The following is a 22243-nucleotide window of genomic DNA, read 5'->3' as shown; positions in this document are numbered from 1 at the left end:
GTGCAAGTCTGGATGAATATTTGTCTTTGTCTTGTGTTGTCTTGGTATTTAAAATTATACTTCAAATACTCTATGACATTGTTGCAAATTACGTCGTTACATAAAATAACACCATACATTATATGTTAATCCAACTACGCAACAAATGCACAAATAAAGGGTATCAAAATGGTTGCAAGTAAGTAAATTAAAACAATGAAATAAATAAATAAAATGTATTAAATGTTTAAACAATGTTTTATTCCCAGTCGAAGATAGGTTCCAGATTGAAATGTCATGTTCTTCGCACCGAAACCATCTATATTTGTTGTTTGTTTGCACACTTATTTGTTTTAGATCATTTACTTCATTAATTTATTTTGAGACAAAATTGAGTTTTTTTCTTTTAAAAAGGTCGCTTAAACGAGATATTTTTTTCTGGTAAACACATAAATACCGAGCACGTACATAGTGTTTATTACCTAGGTTATTGTAAATAAAAACAAATAATAACAACAATATACGCGTTTAAAAAGCCATTTTCTACATGCTGATGTTTTATTCATATATAACTTGCTAAAATAATATTTTAATTCACCCGTCAACTTGTCTTGACGGTATTTAGATGGCTCCGACAAAAATAGAACTACCGGTACTCAAAAACTATTTAAAAAATATCAATTTAAAACACGTTTATTAAAAGTTGTGATGTATGCAGGTATATCTAGGTAATCAGTTGGAGACTTATCTGAAAGTAATTTTGTTGTATTAAATAGACAATTGGCATTTTGAGTTCAAACACATAGTTGTGGTTTTGGAGAATTGTCGGGGCAGCAGTTTTTTGCAGACAATTTTCAACAGTTCTTGAAGATTTTCGAATTGTGATATCATATCTAATAAATTCTTGAATTTTTAAGGCAATATAATTGGTTAATACAAAATGCATTAACAGTTTGGTAAAAAAAGAATTTCTATTGTCTTTAACGTAAACTATGCGACTGTTATCTCGGGTAATAAAATTAACTGGCTGTATTAACCAGGTCTTCTAGAATAATTGGAGGTTTATGAATACATTCGTACGCTTCAAATTTCTTCCTGGTAAAGGTTAAAACATTTAAAAATATGTCTAATGTATGTAATAAAATGAATTCAATCAACATACCAGTAGTTCATCGTAACAAATACAAAACCTGTAACCATCAAAATACAACTGCGCGTCTTTTTGGAGATTTGTTAAAAACAACAACTTCATAAAAACTGAAACAAAAGTTTAAGCGGAAGTTCGACTTGACAATTAAAGCAAAATAAAGATAAATATTACTATAAGCTCTGTGTTTTTTACCCGAATGTCTGAAAGTTTGGTCTTATTCAGGCAGTTGGAAATTGGTTAACACCTTATTTGACTTTTGATAACGTGTTCCTGGTTGTTAAAGAATGCAAGAAATCGTATGCAAAAAGACGCAATGACCACTGTAATTTGATTGAGTCATCAGTGGCCAGGAAATGAAATTACCCTAGTATCTTGACACTTATTCAAACACATGTGTTGAACAAGATGCTTACACGGAAAGTATAGTTATCGACGCAATATCTTCCAGACAATGTAGTGACCATGGTACTGTGTTGATCAAGAGATGTTGAGAAATGCAAACTTCTGCATTGATCGAGGAATATCAACATCACGCGACAACTACTGTGAAATTCCAGACATATTGGCATCAAATGTAAATATGATGACATTATGTGTTTCAAGTCAAACTCTTTACATTTGTTAAGTTTTGTTATGTTTTGAAGTCAATGAGTATACCCGTACCGGTATAGAATTATTACTAATGTTAGACCGTCAAGCACAACGCTCATCCCTCAATGTTTATTATCCCCCGCCAAAGGCGAAGGGAAATAGAATAGACCAATTCATTGTTATTGTTTTGATTCCGACTTTTCGCGCATGCGCGATGCGCTGGTAGGCAAAAGCACTGGGTACAGTTACGATAAACACTATGTCATATAGATAACGGCACGTGTTTAGTTAATATATCGAAAACATTAACAACAACATCATAACACCTAAATACTATTAAAGATATTGCATTTTTAATGTCAATATTGTTTAATGAATACATGTATTCTTATCTATAAAAAAATATATCCTCGTTAGTCATTAGCATCAAGGTAATGGTGGTCTGAAGACTAAACACCGACAATTTCACAAAACAAAGCTATGCATTAGCCGTTGTATTTCTTGCAGAAGGACTTCAAAAATTACAAAAATTAATAAAGCATCCCATTATATAATTATAATTATCAATTGTATGAGTATGAAAGTGTGGTAAAAAAAAATGAGTAAAGAAAAGGGGTGCATTAAAATCTGACATACCGGTACAACAAAGCCCTATTAAAAGCGAAGTGCATGACAGTATTTAAATGTTATGATCATTTTCTTTTAAATTGGATGATTTGTTTTTAAGGTGAATAACACTATAGATGAACCGTAATATACAACTGAAAAACACAACTTCACATGATGCAAATTAACCTGTGAATTCATGTATATTGAAATTCCTTTACACGTGTATATGAGTGACAAATATCTTACATTTTATAATATATATCTACATTGTTTTTTATTTTTCGTAAATATTATTTACCCCGGTAGTCATACGCAATTTCTTGTTTTCATGATGTCGTTTGTGCATGGCCGTAACATTCAATCTTCAAACGGAATGACGTAGTTTTCATTAACCGGTACCCGCTAAATACGTTTAATGATTATATGTACATTTACCATTTATTAAATACGTTTGTTATAAATGACCGGCAAACAGGCTAGTATCTTCAAAGCGTACATTTTCTGTTAATATATACTGGACAAATTATTATTATTATTTTTACGATATGTAGCATATCTAATTGAACAGTTGAACTTTGGCGGTAAATTACTCAACCCCAAATAACTGCTCAATACTACTAGAAAGAGAAGACATGGTGGTACCATCAATTGTGTTTAATGACCAGACTTGCATATACCACCTGTGGTCAGGGACCTATTGTTTGTATAGGTCCCTGCTGTAGTTTATGACACTTTGCTGTTAGTTAAGTAGGGACAATATCTGATCAAAACGAGATAATCGGCTTGTGCCGAACAAAGGGGGCAATTAAACACCGGAATACAAAGGCTAACACGATTTTAAGATTGATGCAAACAATCAAATCAAACCAATGAAATTAAATCAATTTAATGTGTCAAAGTGTTAGTTTTCCTAGACAGACAGACAATACTTTTTTTAGTAATTTCCATTTTACTCCCATCGTCAACATAATATGTTTTGTATATAACAATAAAAATACATATATGTTGCTTTAAGGTAGATGAAACTATGTCACAAAGTATATTTACATTTTTTTTTAGGGTAGGTTTTCCCATTTAGCATAAAAAGCGCACAACGAATATACAATATATGCAATTTATTTTGTAAAGTCGCGATTATTTCTTCTGTTAAATTATATTATTAAAAGGACACAAGAAAATCTATTTATGGTGTTGTTTTTTTCCCGTTTGCCTGTTTGCATTTAAAAATAAAATATTTTGCCAATAATACTACCGAGTTTATAATGTGTGCATTGATGTAATCAGCTATGGTCAGATTACAGAATGATATAATTGTAAAATTTAGTTAAATGTTTTGGAAGACTTTATTTAGTTGACTTGCACAATGTACCTCGTCAACATCACAGTCATGTGGTTGATATTGATACGCGCCAGAAAACATATTTCAACAAACACGAGTATGAATAAATCAAATGTATATTGGGGTACATAAGATGAACAATGGGTAAATTACGTTATACGATTTAACAAATTTGATCTGATACTCAAAGATTCCTTAACACATAAACAAAGTGTTATTAGTTCAGACCCTGTTCTTTAGTTGCAGCAATTGTACATTTTTTTTTGCTGTGTGCATGGAATCGATCTATTTATTGTTTGTTTTTATTCTTATTTGTTTGAGTACAGTATAACAACTTTTGGGATGTTTAAATCTAAAATCTAAAAATGATCGTATACATATCAAAATATATTAAATAATGTATTTAATATAGATGTAGAGCGTGACAATAAATATCGTGCCCGATATCTCCCCTTTGATCGTGTCTTTCTTTTGCCTACCAGAGTAGCACGGATAAAGACACGCAGGTGCGCGTGACGTCACGCGTGAATTGGTCTATTGGCTTTGTCCGTAAGTCCGTCCGTCCGTTAGTTACAAACTTTTCTGGGCTATCTCAGAAACTATATAAGACATAAAAATGAAACTTAATGCGGTTATATATATCAATTAGTAAAAGTGACACGGACAAGAATCATTTCTCAACACGTAATAAAAAACCGGAATCCATTGTGAGACGGATGTAATCATACAATTAAGCTGGTTAAATTACTAACTCGATTATTATCGGCCATGCACTATTATATTTTCTTGCTAATTTTCCTCAGAGACGTAGATAAAATCTTTTATCTACGTATCTGTTTTCCTGTTGACGATGTACATACTGACATATTGTAATAATTATGTCCGTAATTTACACGATCCTTCCTGTTTAATTAGCCATTTGTGACGGAAATTGCATCTGGTGTTTCAGAGTATATAATCTGAAAACGTCAGTGTTAGTTAATTTTTAAGTAATCCAGCCTGGAAGCTCATCACTAATTTATACTGTTGTTAAATACCGCTATATTTGGGAATATTAATTGCTGTATATTCAGAGCAAAGTACTATAGACCAGGACATATTAACGGTAATTTAATTAATCAACAAATTGGCAATGACATTGTTGTAAATTATGCGTCTTTGCACGGACTCTAGGTCAATATACGCGGCTCCGTGGTCTTTGCATTTAATTGTAGACGTTACTCGTATTTTTTTGTACGGTATTTAGACGGACCCAACAATAACAACAAATACATGAAAAAAATATAACGAAGTAGTCCAAATAATTAGACGTAAGCTACCCCGCTTACGTCTAAACGGCTACCGTCGTTTTCCTATAGCAAATTGAGTTCAACTTAAACTTCAGGTTTTCTCGTTAAATCTTTGCTAATGCATAAAATTATCATTAATTAGACATAAATGTAAGCGATTACCTCTTAAATGTGTAAAAATTGTGCTTTTAAACCACTTATGTACATTTTTAAAAATAAACATACACAACACACGAAGTGTGTTTGTCGTTTATAGAATTACATTGAATTATTTTGAACGAAATTATTTTTTGAATAGGTTACACATAACCAATTGTTTTTGTACAACAAACCACATCACTTTTTAGCTTTCTGTACTCTTTAATTAAATGAAACCTATATGTGTGTGTTAAAACTACCAGTTGTATCACGGAGTGTATATTGATAGGAGATGAATGGAGTAATTGACCCTTACGGTAGTAAATTCAATCTTATGCAAAAACTATTCATCCGATTTTATTGGTTTATACGTTATCTTGTTGCTTATTAATTCCTCTTTCAAAAAATATACGTTTTAGTGTATTCCATTTGTTATTAATGGATTTATAGCGAGATAAAAACAAGAAATACACATTTTATGTTTTACCAACGCGCGTTTTATCGTGTTGTGGCTATCGATCTTGTACAATTAGCGTACAGCGAAGCGCCGAGGTTATACATTTTGATGTACCCACTCACGTCTTTTGTTGAATTATAGTTTCATTTCTCGGCCGATTTTGACAAATTATATATCATTAGAAAGCTTACGTTACGTAGTAAACAGATATATGAATATATATTAAGTTTTTCTTCTGATTTCGACAGCCCGGCGATTTATTAATTTAACTTAAATAATAAGTTGCAAATATCATACCGTTTTGGATTTTAGAATCTAGATTTACGGTTGACATGTTCGTACTTAATACCAATTTGTAGCGTTCTTCTGATTTCGACAGCCCGGCGAGTTATAACTTTAACTTTTGCAAATATCATACCGTTTTGGAGTTTTAGAATCTAGATTTACGGTTGACATTTTCGTACTTAATACCAATTTGTAGCGTTGATATTTGGAGTTCAGTTTTAAAAAGTACATCTTGCTTAGGAGAATAGAATTCTGTATACGATAGAAAAACATTGTTTAACGAGAGCGCCGATGGCGTTAAAAGCATAGGTGCAAGATACAGGGAAGAATGGTGTCACGTGGTATAATGTAGTTCGATATCGCCATCCGCGAATTTCTCAAATCAATAATTTCAAACAATTACCGACTATTTAAATAGATAATCTTTCCATTTACATCAGTGTTTGAAACGCTTATGAAAAATAATTACCCAAGCCTTTCAAAATTTAAGCACGGACAGATCTGTATCGAACTATTCTTTTCACAAATGAAAATAGACGCTACCCTATTCGTCTGCGTCAAGAATTTGTCGTAAAACTTGTGGTAAGCGTTAGATGCAGACGTGCACAACAGATTGAGTTCTGAATACAGATTTCTGAATGCAGATTTTTATAGAAACTCCTCACAGCAGTTACTTCCCTTGCTTCGCCCGGTCAGTAACTTCTAGTATAAGGGAGGTCACTGCGTAGGAGATTGAGATTTATAGTGCAGATAGAATTGTTTTACGAACGAAATTTGTTTCAGGTTATAAGAAGATTTTTTGACATAAAACGGTCTTAGAAAAATTCACTAAAAACGGTGTCAGCAATATTCTTGGAAAAAAACGTTAGAAAAACGTTTCCAAATTTTTTTTGTAAGAATGACCATATACTAAATTAAATAGATATTTCGTCTGATTTTTGATCAGGTAAGGCTTCATAAAGGGCAACCGATATATGTGGATTTTCGAAATGTGGTATATACCATAAGCATAGGTGCGTAAACGCACCTATGCTAAAAACGAAAGTAATTAAGGAATGAAGGCGGAAGAAAGTAGCGCGCGTTCCTAACGCACTGAACTGATGCTACGGTCTTGGCGATTATGCTTTTGTTTAGAAACCGGCCATTGAATTTCCTTTGCCATGATTATTATATGTTTATGGAATATATTGTAATATTTTGTTCACGAAACATATCAATAAAGCTTATTATAAATAAATCTTAATAAATTAACGATTTCAGCTCTTGTTTATAACACAGAAAGGGTGTTTTTATGATGAAACAGCGTATATAGCGGACCCTCACGATTTGATTCGGCTTTGCATGCATACTTGAAATAAAATGGGTGTCAAAAACATTCATCGTTTGCTGTTAATTATCAACGACGGAATTATGTATAATTATATGAAATGTTATTTACCTTAAATTATCAATTTATTAAAGATTCTTGAAAATCACGGTCGGTGTTACGCGGGTCATTTCGTATTTTGACATCAGGGCATCATGTCCAACTATTCAAAATCAGATTTTTTTCCCTGGGACGATGACGGCTTAGATTTAGACAGGCAGACAGATAGTTTATTCAGACTTATACAACAGTACATCGTCTGCAACTCAAATATATAAAGTATTTTTAGACGAATTGTTAGGTGATTACACTTATAGCAGTGATGATTCTGAGAATGTTGCCATGTTTCTTATCCGTGTACCGGTAATCTAGAGTCCGTGGTTTGAGCATTTTTATCGCGGTGTTCAATAAAAGATATCTCAATAATCTTGTTTATTGATAGATCTGTGGTTTTATTGCCCCTGTGTTCAGCACAAACCAATTATCTCGTTATGATCAGATACTGTGCCGACCAATACTAAATAACACTATGGTGTCATACGCCACAGCAGGGACCTATACTTGTGATCATGGAGTCTAAGTGCAAGACTTAAAAAAGTATGTTGTTTCGCTTGCGGTTGTTAAAGCCAAAACGGGGCTTCCCAGCTGGCACAGCTGCTGATATTCGGATCTGAATACTTAAACTTATTCAGACCTTATTCTTAACCGTTGCGCGTTTTACGATATCGGATTTTAGGCGGGAATACAACTCAGTGAAACTATTCAATTTCTTATACAACATTAAGCATATTAACAGTTATTGAAATTAACAATATCAGCGACATCTCTTTAAAGACTAAACACCTTTTCAAGTATCGAATTTAACCTGTCAATAAAATATATTAATACCAAAAAAGGTTTCATTTAATATTGTTCACATTAAACCTTTAAATGAAAGTGTCGCTTTAACTATTTTCCGTGTCTTATTAAGCCGCGAATCGTTTGCTAAAAACAGTTAACAAAAAGGGCTACACGTTCTAATTCTTAATTAAATACAAAAATAAGTATAACATAATTAATAACGTCCATAAACACACACGGCAAGATCAAAGTTTTAATGGAAAACTAATATGACATTCCACGTAAATTATTATTTTCGTCTAAATCGAATACTATATATAGAGAAACAATGTATTTATAACCGACCAATGAGGTAACATTATGCAACTTTCAATTTACACAGTGCTATATGGCAACAATATGGAATTTGAACAGTGGTAGTGTTTTAAGGTCTGGACTATCATTACTTGTAAGTTTGTATAAACATTTTTCTAATGCAATTAGTAAAATAATGTTTATATTTAATGTTTAATAATTTATTGCATGATTATTCTGTGCTGTTATATGAATTTGATGCCGTTAAAGCTTCCGACATGAATTCATGTCGGAACGATGCTATTGCAAAATAACGTTAAACGATATGAGGTCGATGTAAATCGACCTCATATTTATAGGAGTAATAACGAAGTAGCTATAAAAAATATGATTATTTAGAAGTGGTGATGTATGCAGATATTACAAGGCGAGTGGACAATGACACTCAGTTGAATTAACTGAAAGTAAATTTCTTGCAACTGACATATGTCTTTTTTTCTTTACAGAAAGGGAAGTAGTTTTTCGAGTATTTTCCGGGCAGAAGTATTTTCCGGACATTTTAACGTATCGTACGATTTCCTTATATCGAGCTAAGCCCAATGTCGATCACTTTGTTTAAATTAAGAACGCGGCTCTCGTGATGACATCACACGCATATGAACCGAATATTGTGTTTCACTGACATTACTACATTTGAAAAGAAATACAGACACAACTTAAAAATCGTGAACTATTTCACTTAAAGGGACTGTCGACCACAACGACCACGAAGAAAAGAAAAGTTGTTGAATACCGTATTTTTTTTACAATTATTACTTTATATTGATTAAAATATCACGACTGGTATATTACATTACTTGCAAAAAGTTGTTAAGTTTTCATGTTTTCAGTATATTTTGTAATAAAATTTACTGGGTATGTCTACCAGGTAACTACCAGTTAACTATAAATAACGCCAGTAGATTGATCATCATTGTCACATGGTAACCCAGGAATGCAAATTTCTCATGCGTAGTGAATTGTATATATTTTATATATATAAAATGATCATCTACTTGCGTTATTTATAGTGTAACTGTATATATCGTTATGTCACCTATTTTCGCGATGTACTTTCGATTTCATATCGCAAAATTTTATTACCAAATATACTGAAAATATGAACTTTTTTCAAGTAATGTAATATACCAGTCGTGAAATTTTAATCAATATAAACAAATAATTGTAAACAACTCTGTTTTCTTTTCTTTTTTCGTCATTTGTAGTTAACAGTCCCTTAAATGCATACAGTTTGTCAACCAGTTCCGGATCAGCAGTTCCGATTATTGTATTTAATTTTCCAAAATGCCCAAATTAGAACGAAATGATAAGTGTCTTAGGAGTTAGGTATAGGGAAACTCGCCCTTGAGTTGATTTTGCCCTTGAGTCGGACATTTTTATCTTTGTAGTTTTCAAAGATCTGTTTTGTTTAGCATGATTTGTTACGTAATAAAGAATTATTTACCATTCATACTCAAAATAAATACAATTTTGAAATGAAATATTATCAAATATTATCTCACGATGAATTTGGATTTGTTTAAGTTTGAATTACTTCTGGTGATGGAAAATTCAGAATTTTCCATTATTGATTATCTTTATACCATCGGCACTTTGGTCCGATATGTTTGACAGCATTCACAAATGACTTTCTATTGAAAACATAACATTATTCTATAGTAATGAAAGGTTATTTTCAGTGGTTGCTCTATTGTATAGATTTAACAGTAAAAAATGTATGACAACTCAATTAGCCCTTGAGGCGAACGCAATTCGCCCTTATGGCGGACATGAATTTATGTAATGGCAGAGGCAAACGGATGAGAATTTACCACATATTCATTCCATTTAGCATGACTCAATCTATAAAGAATCTCATAGCTCACAAACAACAAGAATCACACAATGTTTTATCTTTTTATGTCTGTACTTTTCTATGTCACCCCCAGTGCTACAAATGGTTCCGTTGTTGTAAAGGTCGGATAGACACTACAAGCGACCATGTCATTTTTCCTCTTTTTATAATTTATTTTCGTCAACATGTTAAAAGAATAAACTTATAAAATCAACATGGCTGTTCCTGTGCAATTTGCATTTTTAGCTCGACTATTATATATGAAATATATATGGTGGACCTATTCTACTCACCCTGGCATCGGCGTTAGCGTTCCCCTTAGCGTTCCTGTTAGCACGCAATTGTTAAAGTTTGCGTACCACCCCAAATATTTCCTATGTCCTTTGACATATTGCTTTCATATTTTGCATACTTCTTTACCAACATGATGACCCCAATCTATAAACAAGAGCAGACAACTGTATCAAGCATTTTGCCAGAATTATTGCCCCTTTTATACTTAGAATATGCATATTATTGATAAATCTTTGTTAAGGTTTGCTTACCACCTCAAATATGTTCTATTTCCTTTGACATATTGCTTTTATATTTTGCATACTTCTTTACCAACATGACCCCAATCTATAAACAAGAGCAGACAACTGTATCAAGCATTTTGACAGAATTATTGCCCCTTTTATACTTAGAATATGCATATTATTGATAAATCTATGTTAAAGTTTGCGTACCACCTCAAATATTTTCTATGTCCTTTGAAATATTGCTTTCATATTTTGCATACTTCTTTACCAACATGATCCCAATCTATAAACATGAGCAGACAACTGCATCAAGCATTTTGACAGAATTATGGCCCCTTTTATACTTAGATAATTGAACATTTTTCTTTTAATTGCCATAACTTCTTTATTTATGATCACATTTGATTCATACTTGGACAAAACAACACTTACCTGACATACCACAATGCACTTCACCCAAATCATCACCCATGCCCCGACCCAGAATCCCCCCCCGCAAATTTTTTTGTTGTTTTTGTTTTCCTTATTTTTGAAAGATCATCTATTAAATGACCACACACCCACATTATACCCCCCCCCTCTTCATGATGGCTTACGTTATACTGTCAAGCACTCGAATAGTCGAGCGCGTTGTCCTCTGACAGCTCTTGTTATAAATATAGGGAATGGATAACCAAATAAATGCTAAATACAAATCTGTGTCCGTGTTATGGGCGAATGTGTCTGACTCATAGGCAAATTCTGTGGGTATTGTTATTTAACTATTTTTCAATGTACATAAGCTGGGAATCAAATAATTATTTGTAGAATAGATTCAAATGATATGATAGTTAAAGCATGTACAAGCTGAGTCCCTGCTTTGATCACAAAGCTTTTTATTATAGACTTATACTGCTAACCCTGTATGGCACGCCTGAACCACAGAAATGAGAAAAACTAAGTTTAAGTTACTTAAACTAGGTTTTTCTCTACTTAAATTCAATTTAAGTTACTTAATTCGAATTAACGCTGCTTAAAATGAATTTAAGTAGTTTTTGTGGTTCCCGCGGCGTTAACGCTAATTAAAACACCGAAAATGCATTAACGGTGCTTAATGGTAATTTTCTTACTTAAGTTGAATTAATTCAACTTAACAAGGATTTTCTCTATCAATTGTACTATTTTCAATTAAGTTGCGTTAAAATAGGTTTTTCTACTTAAAATATGTTTTTAGTTACACGAATTCAACTTTAGTAAGGAATTTTACTTAAGTTGTAAAGTCGAATTGTTTTGATTGGTCAGTTAATGATCCGGAAGACCTAAGCCAATCAGAAACGTCGTAACAAACGTAAACAGGAAAGGATTTTCTTCTACCGCCATTTACAATTTTGCAATGGATCGGTTACAACGCACGCATTTACCTACAGCTTAAAATTATTTTAATAGACAATAGTGCACTCAGACTTAAAATATCACCTGGGTAATTTCTGATATGTGTACTTTTTGGGATTGTTTACTTATAAGTTCACTGCCAATACTGAGATACTGGAGACTGTTTTTTTCCATTTAAATACTAAAATCAAAGCCAAAATTTACATGTATAGAATATAATTAAGTTGGATTCGGTGACACGATATAATCTTTAATTTCTACCTGGGACATATAATATAGTCCCAGTTTCTACATACAAGCTGGTATGACTACTCGTATACAAGACAAGTTATTACTACAGGTAAATGCGATATGACCCGGAAATATATAGACGGGCGGATCGTTTTTGATGTTTATTGCATAGTTACTGACTGTCAGCAAAATTTGATGATGAAAGGGTGTTTTGAATGTTATTCCAGACTAAAACAAATTTTAGCTGACTTAAGATTCTAATCCAAATTTATAATATCTGTATTTTTTGCTCGTACCACATGGCAATCTTTTTCTTCCGACCTCGGGCATGAATTTATTAACAAACCTGACAACCAATCAAAACGCTTGTTTCATATGCTTATTTTCGGACGCGAGTTTTGACTTAACGATAATTAATAATTCAACTTAAGTAAAATTTTTATTACTTAAGTAATAATTAAATACAATTAACGATGCGAAAGCACTTAAATTAATTTTAAGCAGCGTTAAATGCAATTTAAGTAACTTAACGGTAATAAAAATCAATTTTTGTTGTTCGGGCGCACTTAACGAGTTAAACTAAGTTTTTCTCTGCTTAATTCATTTTTCTCACATAAATAGAAAATAACTCTTCTTAACTACTTAATGCATTTAGTAGCGTTAATTCGAATTAAGTTACTTAAATTGAGTTTAAGTAGTGAAAAACTAAGTTTAAGTTACTTAAACTTAGTTTTTCTCTTTTTTGTGGTTCAGGCGTGCCATAGCCCCGACCCAGAATCCCCCCCCGCAAATTTTTTTGTTGTTTTTGTTTTCCTTATTTTTGAAAGATCATCTATTAAATGACCACACACCCACATTATACCCCCCCCCTCTTCATGATGGCTTACGTTATACTGTCAAGCACTCGAATAGTCGAGCGCGTTGTCCTCTGACAGCTCTTGTTATAAATATAGGGAATGGATAACCAAATAAATGCTAAATACAAATCTGTGTCCGTGTTATGGGCGAATGTGTCTGACTCATAGGCAAATTCTGTGGGTATTGTTATTTAACTATTTTTCAATGTACATAAGCTGGGAATCAAATAATTATTTGTAGAATAGATTCAAATGATATGATAGTTAAAGCATGTACAAGCTGAGTCCCTGCTTTGATCACAAAGCTTTTTATTATAGACTTATACTGCTAACCCGTCCGACTCAAGGGTGAGTAAACCTACATTAGGTACAGGAATAAATTAATAAAGTTTAAGCTTCTGTATTATGCTTAAGGGGGGATAAATGCAGCAAAAAGTTAACCGGAACTGATTGAATGAATTATGTTTTGAAATGTGCATATGGATGTAGAAGGCTTGATTATTTTCAAATAATTTTCCGAAATGTGAACTTAAATTGGCTATTTTTGGCAAAAATCTGCATATGCTGTCTGGCATAACCTGAGATCATACAAAATAAATTTTACCCTTTATTTTGACATCTCACATTGACGTTAAATCCCGAAATAAAACATTGTGGTAAAAAAATTAACGCTTTTTGCCGGGTGATTCTTAACTGGTTGACTGTCTGTGTATTTCTTCTAGAAAATACTGCCAAACAGTAGTGTGGCAAAGCTTAAATATGTTTCGCTATTTGATATTGTCTGTATAACTCTCTAATTGAGCGGAAATAACTTATATTTTGATTGTTATTCATAATGTCGACATCTAAATTTATGCTCTCTTAAAGAAATGTATGGGCAGTTTATGATTTTTTTTAGAAAAGTTTTTTTTTTTTGGTTTTTTATCAAAACAATTGCCAAATTTGGTAGAAAATAACAAATGTTGACAATTTTCAAATACTGGTAGGCATACATTCATTAAAAGGCATGTATATACAGTGGATGTGGACAGGTTGGTCTGCTAAAGTATAAAGAAAACTCAATGTTTGTGTGTGATATTTGTTAAAGGTTAAAATCAAATGTGTTTAGAAGTTTCTGAAGTCCTTTAGCTCCTGGGGGCAACGGCTACAGTTTGTGAGGATTGTGTTTTAGAACTTATACTTAATTAACTAACTAGACTCACAAAAGTTTGAACAAATTTTGAATTATAGCTGCAATAAATGTCTGTTTTTTTACGGAAACATTTAATTTTGGCATTGTATTTAGCTGTGGGGGAAAACTGAAGTAACTTGAGGAAAACCACACTGTCACACATATCAAGAAAAACTTTGTTAACTTTAAAGATGCATATTGACTGTATTTGACCATTAATATAGACATTTATTCAAACAATTATTAAAACAATGAATAATTCCCCTTATTTGAAGATATAAACTTTAAAACAATGTAATATTGCTAAAAAATGTGATAAATGGTGAAACACATTTTTTAAGTACATGACTTAAGTGGAATAATTAAAACTCACACCTACACACATCCCCTTGAAAGATCAAGTTAATATTACACTGTTAATGTGAATCTGTAAAGCAGTACTTGATATACATATTGTTCTCTAAATGGTGAAGACTTATTTTATGCTTCCATGGAGTGGGAGGCATTGAGGATTGCAATTGTCTGTCCATATGAATACATGTATTAAGATTGTGTATCCCTATTTCCTTCCCAAAGTTGTGGATGGAATTGATCTTAAATTGCTTGGTTGATTTTACTGTTTGACCAATATGCATACACACAATTAAAGGAAGAAATTTGACTGTGACCATGTTGTTTGCAGCAATGATACCAATCACAGTTTAACAGTATAAAATAGATGGTTGCAACATATTAACTCAATTTTACTTAAACTTAAATGAAATTTTCATAGCTGAATGAACTTAATGAACTATGATTCTAGTTTAAGGAATTTCAACTGTCACAAGTTTTTGAAAAAAAGTGCTCCTTGGTCTGTTACTATACTATCACATAGTCCTTAGGCTTGTGGGAGTTATACTCCCCTTCTATAGTCACCATGATTATATGTATTCAACTCCTTTTTAATTGTTTGGTGGACCTGGCTAACATTTTCTCAGCTGAATAACCTTGTCTTTAATATATAGGTGCTTGTGAAAAAGATAATCTTTAGGCTCCGTGGAATATATAGAGTTTATCCTGCAATGTTATCATTGGTGTACATTGTTACCTTGGAAGAAACAATTGTGTTGCCAATTCTTGATAAAATATAATCTAACACTTGATTTTACTTTGTTTTACAGGTTTGCCATTGCATTAAAAAGGGCATGGAATCCAATGCAAACAATACACAATATCCACTGTGTTGTGAGATTGAGTCATCAGCGGCCAGAAATTAAAATCACCCATATATATTGACACCTCCTGTAGACTCGTAAAATATAATTATCAAGTGATAAGGACTTCATCTGCTAGATAATATAGTGAGCGTGACACTGTGTTGATCAAGAAATGTTGACAAATGCCAATCTTTGTGATGAGCGAGAGATATCAGCATCAAGTGACCATGAAGTTACAGACATGTTGACGTCTAATGACATCTTTTATAGCGTCAATAAGGAGCTGTTCTGGTGCGACACCTGTGGACGTGGTCTGGGGGACCTGATAAGCTTGAGGCAGCATGTTGCGGAGCACATTGTTGATGTCATTGCAGACAAAAATGACACCAACGCAAGCCACAGCTTACATGCAGGCCTTTTAAGTTATCAACAAGCTGTAACAGAGGGAGATGTGAAGGAAAAATTAGAAGACACTACACTAGGTATGCGAAGCCTCTGTTCTTATATTGTTTGCTATCTGTCCTCACATTGTTTGTTCAAACAATAAATCGTGGCTGTCAGAAGAGTTCTATATTCCCATATATTCCTGTGTTTTGAACAGAACTGCTGTACATGTATTTCAGACATTTCCTATATAATCCCCTTCAAAAGGTAGAAATGGTGTTGTCCGTCCATCAGTTTGTCAGTCTGTCCATCTGTCACAAAACTTTTTAGGGCTATATCTCAGAAACTATAAAAGATATCAACATGGAACTTCACATGTGTATAGATATGAAAAAGGAGAAGTGCCGTGCACAAGGACAATAACCCTACACTTTCTTTAATAAGAGTTGTTGCCCTTTGTGTTTTTGTATGATGAAACTTTTCAGGGCTATTTCTCTGATACCATGCAAGATTTCAACATGAAACTTCATGGGTGTATCAATATTAATGATGAGAAGTGCCATGTTTCAAAACCATAACCTTTCTCTTTTTTAAATAAGAGTTATTGCCCTTTGTCCTTTTTGTATGAGGGAACTTATCAGATCTATAGCTTAGATACAATTCACCATTTCAACATGAAACTTCATGGCTGTGTAGAAATCAATGGCAAGAAGTGCCATGCACAAGAACCATAACTTGTACTTTCTTAACTAAGAGTTATTGCCCTTTGTTGTTTTTATGCCCCCTTTCAAAGAAAAGGGGGCATATAGTGATCGGACTGACCGTGTGTCCGTCTGTCTGTCCGTCTGTCTGTCTGTCCGTATTTCCGTCACACTTTGCGTTTAGGTTTCAAAAAATGCTCATAACTTCTATGTCCCTTGAGATATAACCTTCATATTTGGTATGCATGTGTATATGGACAAGGCCTTTCCATACAAACAAAAAGTTTGACCCCTGTGACCTTGACCTTGAAGATAGGGTCCGCGTTTAGGTTTTGAAATCTGCGTTTAGGTTTTGAAAAATGCTCATAACTTCTATCTCCCTTGAGATATAACCTTCATATTTGGTATGCATGTGTATATAGATAAGGCCTTTCCATACGCACACAAATTTGGACCCCTGTGACCTTGACCTTGAACTAAGGGTCCAAATTTAGGTTTCGAAATCTGCGTTTAGGTTTTGAAAAAAGCTCATAACTTCTATTAAGCATTTATAGGGGGCATAAGTCATCCTATGGTGGCAGCTCTTGTTGTATGATGCAACTGTTCAAGGCTATATATCAGATACGTTACAAGATTTCAACATGAAACTTCATGGGTGTGGAGATATAAATGAGGAGACTTGCAATTCATTTAAACAATTACCCTATGTTTAATTATAACCTACATTTGTGTGTTTATTATTACCCTACACTGAATGATTATACTTTATATCAAGGGATTTTCTTCGATCCATAAACAAAGTTTTTTTTGGTTGGAGATATCAGTTCAACAAATTTGCTTGTTTTTCTTGCTTTTTGGATGTGTTTCCTTTATTATGCCAAAATAGGTAATTATTGCAACATACACGTATGTTTTTCTGTTTTACCCTATATGAACTTTACTTTTGTATAAAGTCAAGGTGCTGGAGGTGAGCTTTTGTGAGCACAATTTGTCCGTTGTGCATCATCCATCATCAACATATGCTTTGTAAACACTCTACAGGCACATTGATTGTCCTATCTTCATGAAACTTGGGCAGAACATTTGTGCCAATAATATCATGGATGAGTTGGACAATGGTTCTGGTAGTATGAAAAACATGGCTGCGCTGGGGCGCGGCAGAGCAGTTTTCCTTATATGGCTATAGTAAACCTTGTTATAACTCTAGAAGTTTAATAGATTTTTCAATCTTCATGAAACATTGTCAGAATATTTTTTCTAATGCTCGAATGAGTTTGAAAATGGTTCCGGTCTGTTGAAAAACATTGCCACCATGGGGCGTGGCATTTTTCCTGTATAAGCTTAAGTAAAACATTGTTAACACTCTAGAAGTCACATTTTTTGTCCAATCTTTATGAAACTTGGTCAGAACATGTTTCCCAATAATATCTTGTATGAGTTTGAAAATGGATCCAGTTTGTTGAAAAACCTTGCTGCCAGGGGGCATGGCAGCTTTCCTTATAAGGCTATATTAAAAACATTTTAACTCTCTAGATGTCCCATATATTGTCCAATCTCCATGAAACTTTGGCACAACATTTGTGAAGAAATCTTGGTTAATTTGAAAAAGGTTTTGGTCCGTTCAAAAACATGGTCAACAGGGGGTGGGGCATTTTTATTTATATTGCTACAGTAAAACCTTGTTAACACTCTAGAGTAACATCTTAATTCCAATGTTCATGAAAAATCACTTGTGATGATATCTGGGCTTAGAATGAAAATGTTTTGAGTCCGTTGGAAAACATGGCTGCCTAGAGGCAGGGCATTTTTCCTTTTATGGCTATTGTTAAAACAATATTAATTCTCTAGAAGTCATGTTTATTTCAGATCTTTATGAAACTTGAACTGAAAATCTCTTGTAATGATAGCTCAGATGAGTTCGAAAATGGTTATGCTTGGTCGAAAACTTGGCCCCCAGGGGGCGAGGTATTTTTCCTTATATTGTTTTAGTGAGAATTTGTTAACACTCTAGAAGTCACATTTTTAGTGCAATAGAAATGAAAGTCAGTCAGACCACTTGTTATATTGACTTCTCAGTCGAGTTCTTAAATTCTTCCAATTAATTGTAAATCTTGGCAATTTTTCTTATATGCTCATAGTTAAACTTGTTGACGCTATATTATCCACATTTGTTGGACAATGTATATTGGAATATTTTGTCCAAATTAAGTATTGGCTGAGATTGGAACTGGGTCATGTGAGCTCAAAACTAGGTCAATAGTCAATCAGCATTACAAGCCACATTGATTGCTCTTTCATAATAGAAGTTATTTAAAATGCTATGTTGATGATTATATATTGATCAAGTTTACCGGTTAAATCTGGGTTGTTTCAGGTAACATAACGATTTACTTTGTTAAATGGAAGAAATGCATTGTAAATATTCCTGAAGTTGCTTCAAGATTATATTTAAGACTTTGTCCCAACAATGGTCCTAGTGATATCACTAACCACATGTAGCTGGAAACTGGATCATGTGTAGTGATATCACTAACCACATGTAGCTGGAAACTGGATCATGTGTAGTGATATCACTAACCACATGTAGCTGGAAACTGGATCATGTGTAGTGATATCACTAACCACATGTAGCTGGAAACTGGATCATGTGTAGTGATATCACTAACCACATGTAGCTGGAAACTGGATCATGTGTAGTGATATCACTAACCACATGTAGCTGGAAACTGGATCATGTGTAGTGATATCACTAACCACATGTAGCTGGAAACTGGATCATGTGTAGTGATATCACCAACCACATGTAGCTGGAAACTGGATCATGTGTAGTGATATCACTAACCACATGTAGCTGGAAACTGGATCATGTGTAGTGATATCACTAACCACATGTAGCTGGAAACTGGATCATGTGTAGTGATATCACTAACCACATGTAGCTGGAAACTGGATCATGTGTAGTGATATCACTAACCACATGTAGCTGGAAACTGGATCATGTGTAGTGATATCACTAACCACATGTAGCTGGAAACTGGATCATGTGTAGTGATATCACTAACCACATGTAGCTGGAAACTGGATCATGTGTGATCAAAGAGACTTTTTGTAAAGATTTTATAATAATACGAAACCAATCTGTTGGTTGTGTAAATTTGTCTTATCAAGCACCAAGTTAGTTGGCTTAAATAACGCCATGCACATTTATTTATAGAGGATTATTTGGTCATTATAATGTTTTGTCATTAAATTAATTGTCTATTTCATTGATGTTTCACAGGGGCTACTGTCTGTCAAGAGACTGCAGGGGTCCATTATACTTGCTCCATATGCAGGGCAGAATTCTCAGTATTGCAAGAGTTCAGAAAACACCAACATTTACACACTGGAAATGGCATAACAACTCCAAATGAAAAAGGGCTTCAACTCAACAAGGGGTTTATTTCGTCAAACAACCTCCCTAATCATAAAGTGATTGGCAGCAGAGAGCGACTTCATCTCTGCAGCTTGTGTGGAAAGGGCTATCTATGTCTCTATGAGCTCACTTATCATAATAAAAGAGTTCACACTGGAGAGCTACCACACAGTTGCACAGTGTGTGGAAAGGCCTTTCTTTTTAGCTCTGAGCTCACTCAGCATATGAAAAGACACACGGGAGAGCTACCACTCAGTTGCACAGTGTGTGGAAAGGGCTTTCTCTTTAGCAGCGAGCTCACTAAGCATATGAAAAGACACACAGGAGAGAGGCCACACAGTTGCAGCGTGTGTGGAAAAGACTTTGCCACACGATCGACACTGAATACACACATGTGGTGTCATAAAGAAGACCGGCCACTTAGTTGCAACGTTTGCGGAAAGGGATTTACAACTCGCACCGAACTCACAAATCATATGAGTATTCACACAGGAGAGCGGCCACATAGTTGCAGTCTGTGTGAGAAGGCCTTTGTCAGCCGATCCAAACTAAATAAGCACATTCGTGTTCATAAAGGAGACCGGCCACATAGTTGCAGCGTTTGTGGAAAGGGATTTTTCAAGCTTTGCGACTTCAAATATCATATGAGTATTCACACAGGAGAGCGGCCACACATTTGCAGTGTTTGTGGAAAGGGATTTTTCAAGCTTTGCGACCTCACATATCATATGCGGATTCACACAGGAGAGCGGCCATATAGTTGCAGTGTTTGTGGAAAGGGTTTTATAACCAATAATAACCTTACTAATCATCTGAAGTACCACACGGGCAATCGGCCACACAGTTGCAGTGTATGTGGAAAAGGATTTGTCACCAGCAGCGACCTCAAAAAACATATGAGGATTCACACTTAAGAGCGGCCACACTGTTAAAGCATTTGTGAATAGGACTTTGTTAAAGACTTCTACCTCACTAAGCGTAGCTTGCGGCTGTACCTTTGCAGCGTGTGTAGGAAGACTTATTATAGAATCTGATCTCAATAGTAGGTATATATTGATTCAAAGGGAAAATTGGCCACAGAATTGGAGCGTGTGTGGAAAGGGATTCACCAGATCTCAACCGCTTGAGGTTTCATTTAGGAAAGTGGCTGCACAGATGATGCTTATGAGATGAAAGCTTTTTCAACTACATCCTTCCTGAAAGCGCACTTAAGGTGTCACACCATGGAAAAACCTTTCATATGTTCTATGTACTGGATGAGTTTCCGCCAAAGAGGTAATCTGGATAAACAAAATGGAGCCACAATAATGGATGCAGATATGAGTTCCTTACTTGCAACAAGAAATGTGTAAAGTTCTTGGCATTAAATACTTTTTTTATCATGGTTAACAGAAAAAGAAACGCAAGCTTTGCACAGTTTAAGAGAAATGTTTGATCAGAAGTTTCATGCACAGGGATGTAAGTTTACCTTGATGTGGCCAATTATTGAGCATGTAGTGATAGTATTCGTTCGAACGTTAACTTTTCCTGAATATGTGATAAACTTGCTTCAGACTTTTATGAATATAAATATTTGCTTTGACTTGAAAATGCTTTAAACAACATAAACTTGAGCTGCTATGCTTCGATATTGTTATCCCCACGCTTTTTGAAAAGCGTGGGGATATTGTGGTTATCTCCGCCGTCCGTCTGTCTGTCCGTCTGTCTGTCCGTCCTGGCCACTATCTCCTCCTACACTATAAGCACTAGAACCTTGAAACTTACACACATGGTAGCTATGAGCATATGTGCGACCCTGCATGATTTTGAATTTTGATCTGACCCCTGGGTCAAAAGTTATGGGGGTGGGGCGGGTCGGGTCAGAGATTTTCACTCATTTTTTATGTTATTTTACATTAACTTCTTCATTTCTGCACCGATTTACTTCAAATTGATACTGAATCTCTCTTATGACAATACGGTCAATCTCAGCTATGCATGGCCCCATTACCAACCCTGGGGCACCCCGCCCACATAGGCCCCGCCCACATAGACCGCAACCACCCAAAATTGCCTTTTACTATAATTTCTTCATTTCTACACCGATTCACTTCATATTGATACTGAAATTCTCTTATGACAATACGGTCAATCTCAACTATGCATGACAATACGGTCAATCTCAA

At 34.2% G+C, this 22243-nt stretch overlaps 1 protein-coding gene across 2 annotated transcripts; it reads left to right on the top strand.

The window, feature by feature from the left end:
- The first annotated feature begins 7455 nt into the window (after nt 1-7455).
- Nucleotides 7456-21668, top strand: LOC127875199 (gastrula zinc finger protein XlCGF57.1-like). Of its 2 annotated transcripts, none has more exons than XM_052420055.1 (3): nt 7456-8491; nt 15543-16060; nt 19944-21668. In XM_052420055.1, exons 2-3 carry the CDS (start codon nt 15751-15753, stop codon nt 20990-20992), a joined length of 1359 nt encoding a protein of 452 aa, XP_052276015.1. In that variant the 5' UTR covers nt 7456-8491; nt 15543-15750; the 3' UTR covers nt 20993-21668. The 2 variants fall into 2 exon arrangements, with proteins under 2 accessions (XP_052276015.1, XP_052276014.1); XM_052420054.1 differs by having other exon boundaries at nt 7456-8801.
- The last annotated feature ends 575 nt before the right edge of the window (nt 21669-22243 follow it).

This window comes from Dreissena polymorpha, chromosome 3 (assembly GCF_020536995.1).
Source record: "Dreissena polymorpha isolate Duluth1 chromosome 3, UMN_Dpol_1.0, whole genome shotgun sequence".
Taxonomy (NCBI): domain Eukaryota; kingdom Metazoa; phylum Mollusca; class Bivalvia; order Myida; family Dreissenidae; genus Dreissena; species Dreissena polymorpha.
This window is presented reverse-complemented; position numbering and strand designations above follow the sequence as displayed.

Coding starts and splice junctions, on each gene's coding strand:
- LOC127875199 (XM_052420055.1), top strand. CDS start 15,751: ATGTTGACAAATGCCAATCTTTGTGATGAGCGAGAGATATCAGCATCA. Junction 16,061..19,943: donor ATTAGAAGACACTACACTAG/GTATGCGAAGCC, acceptor GATGTTTCACAG/GGGCTACTGTCTGTCAAGAG.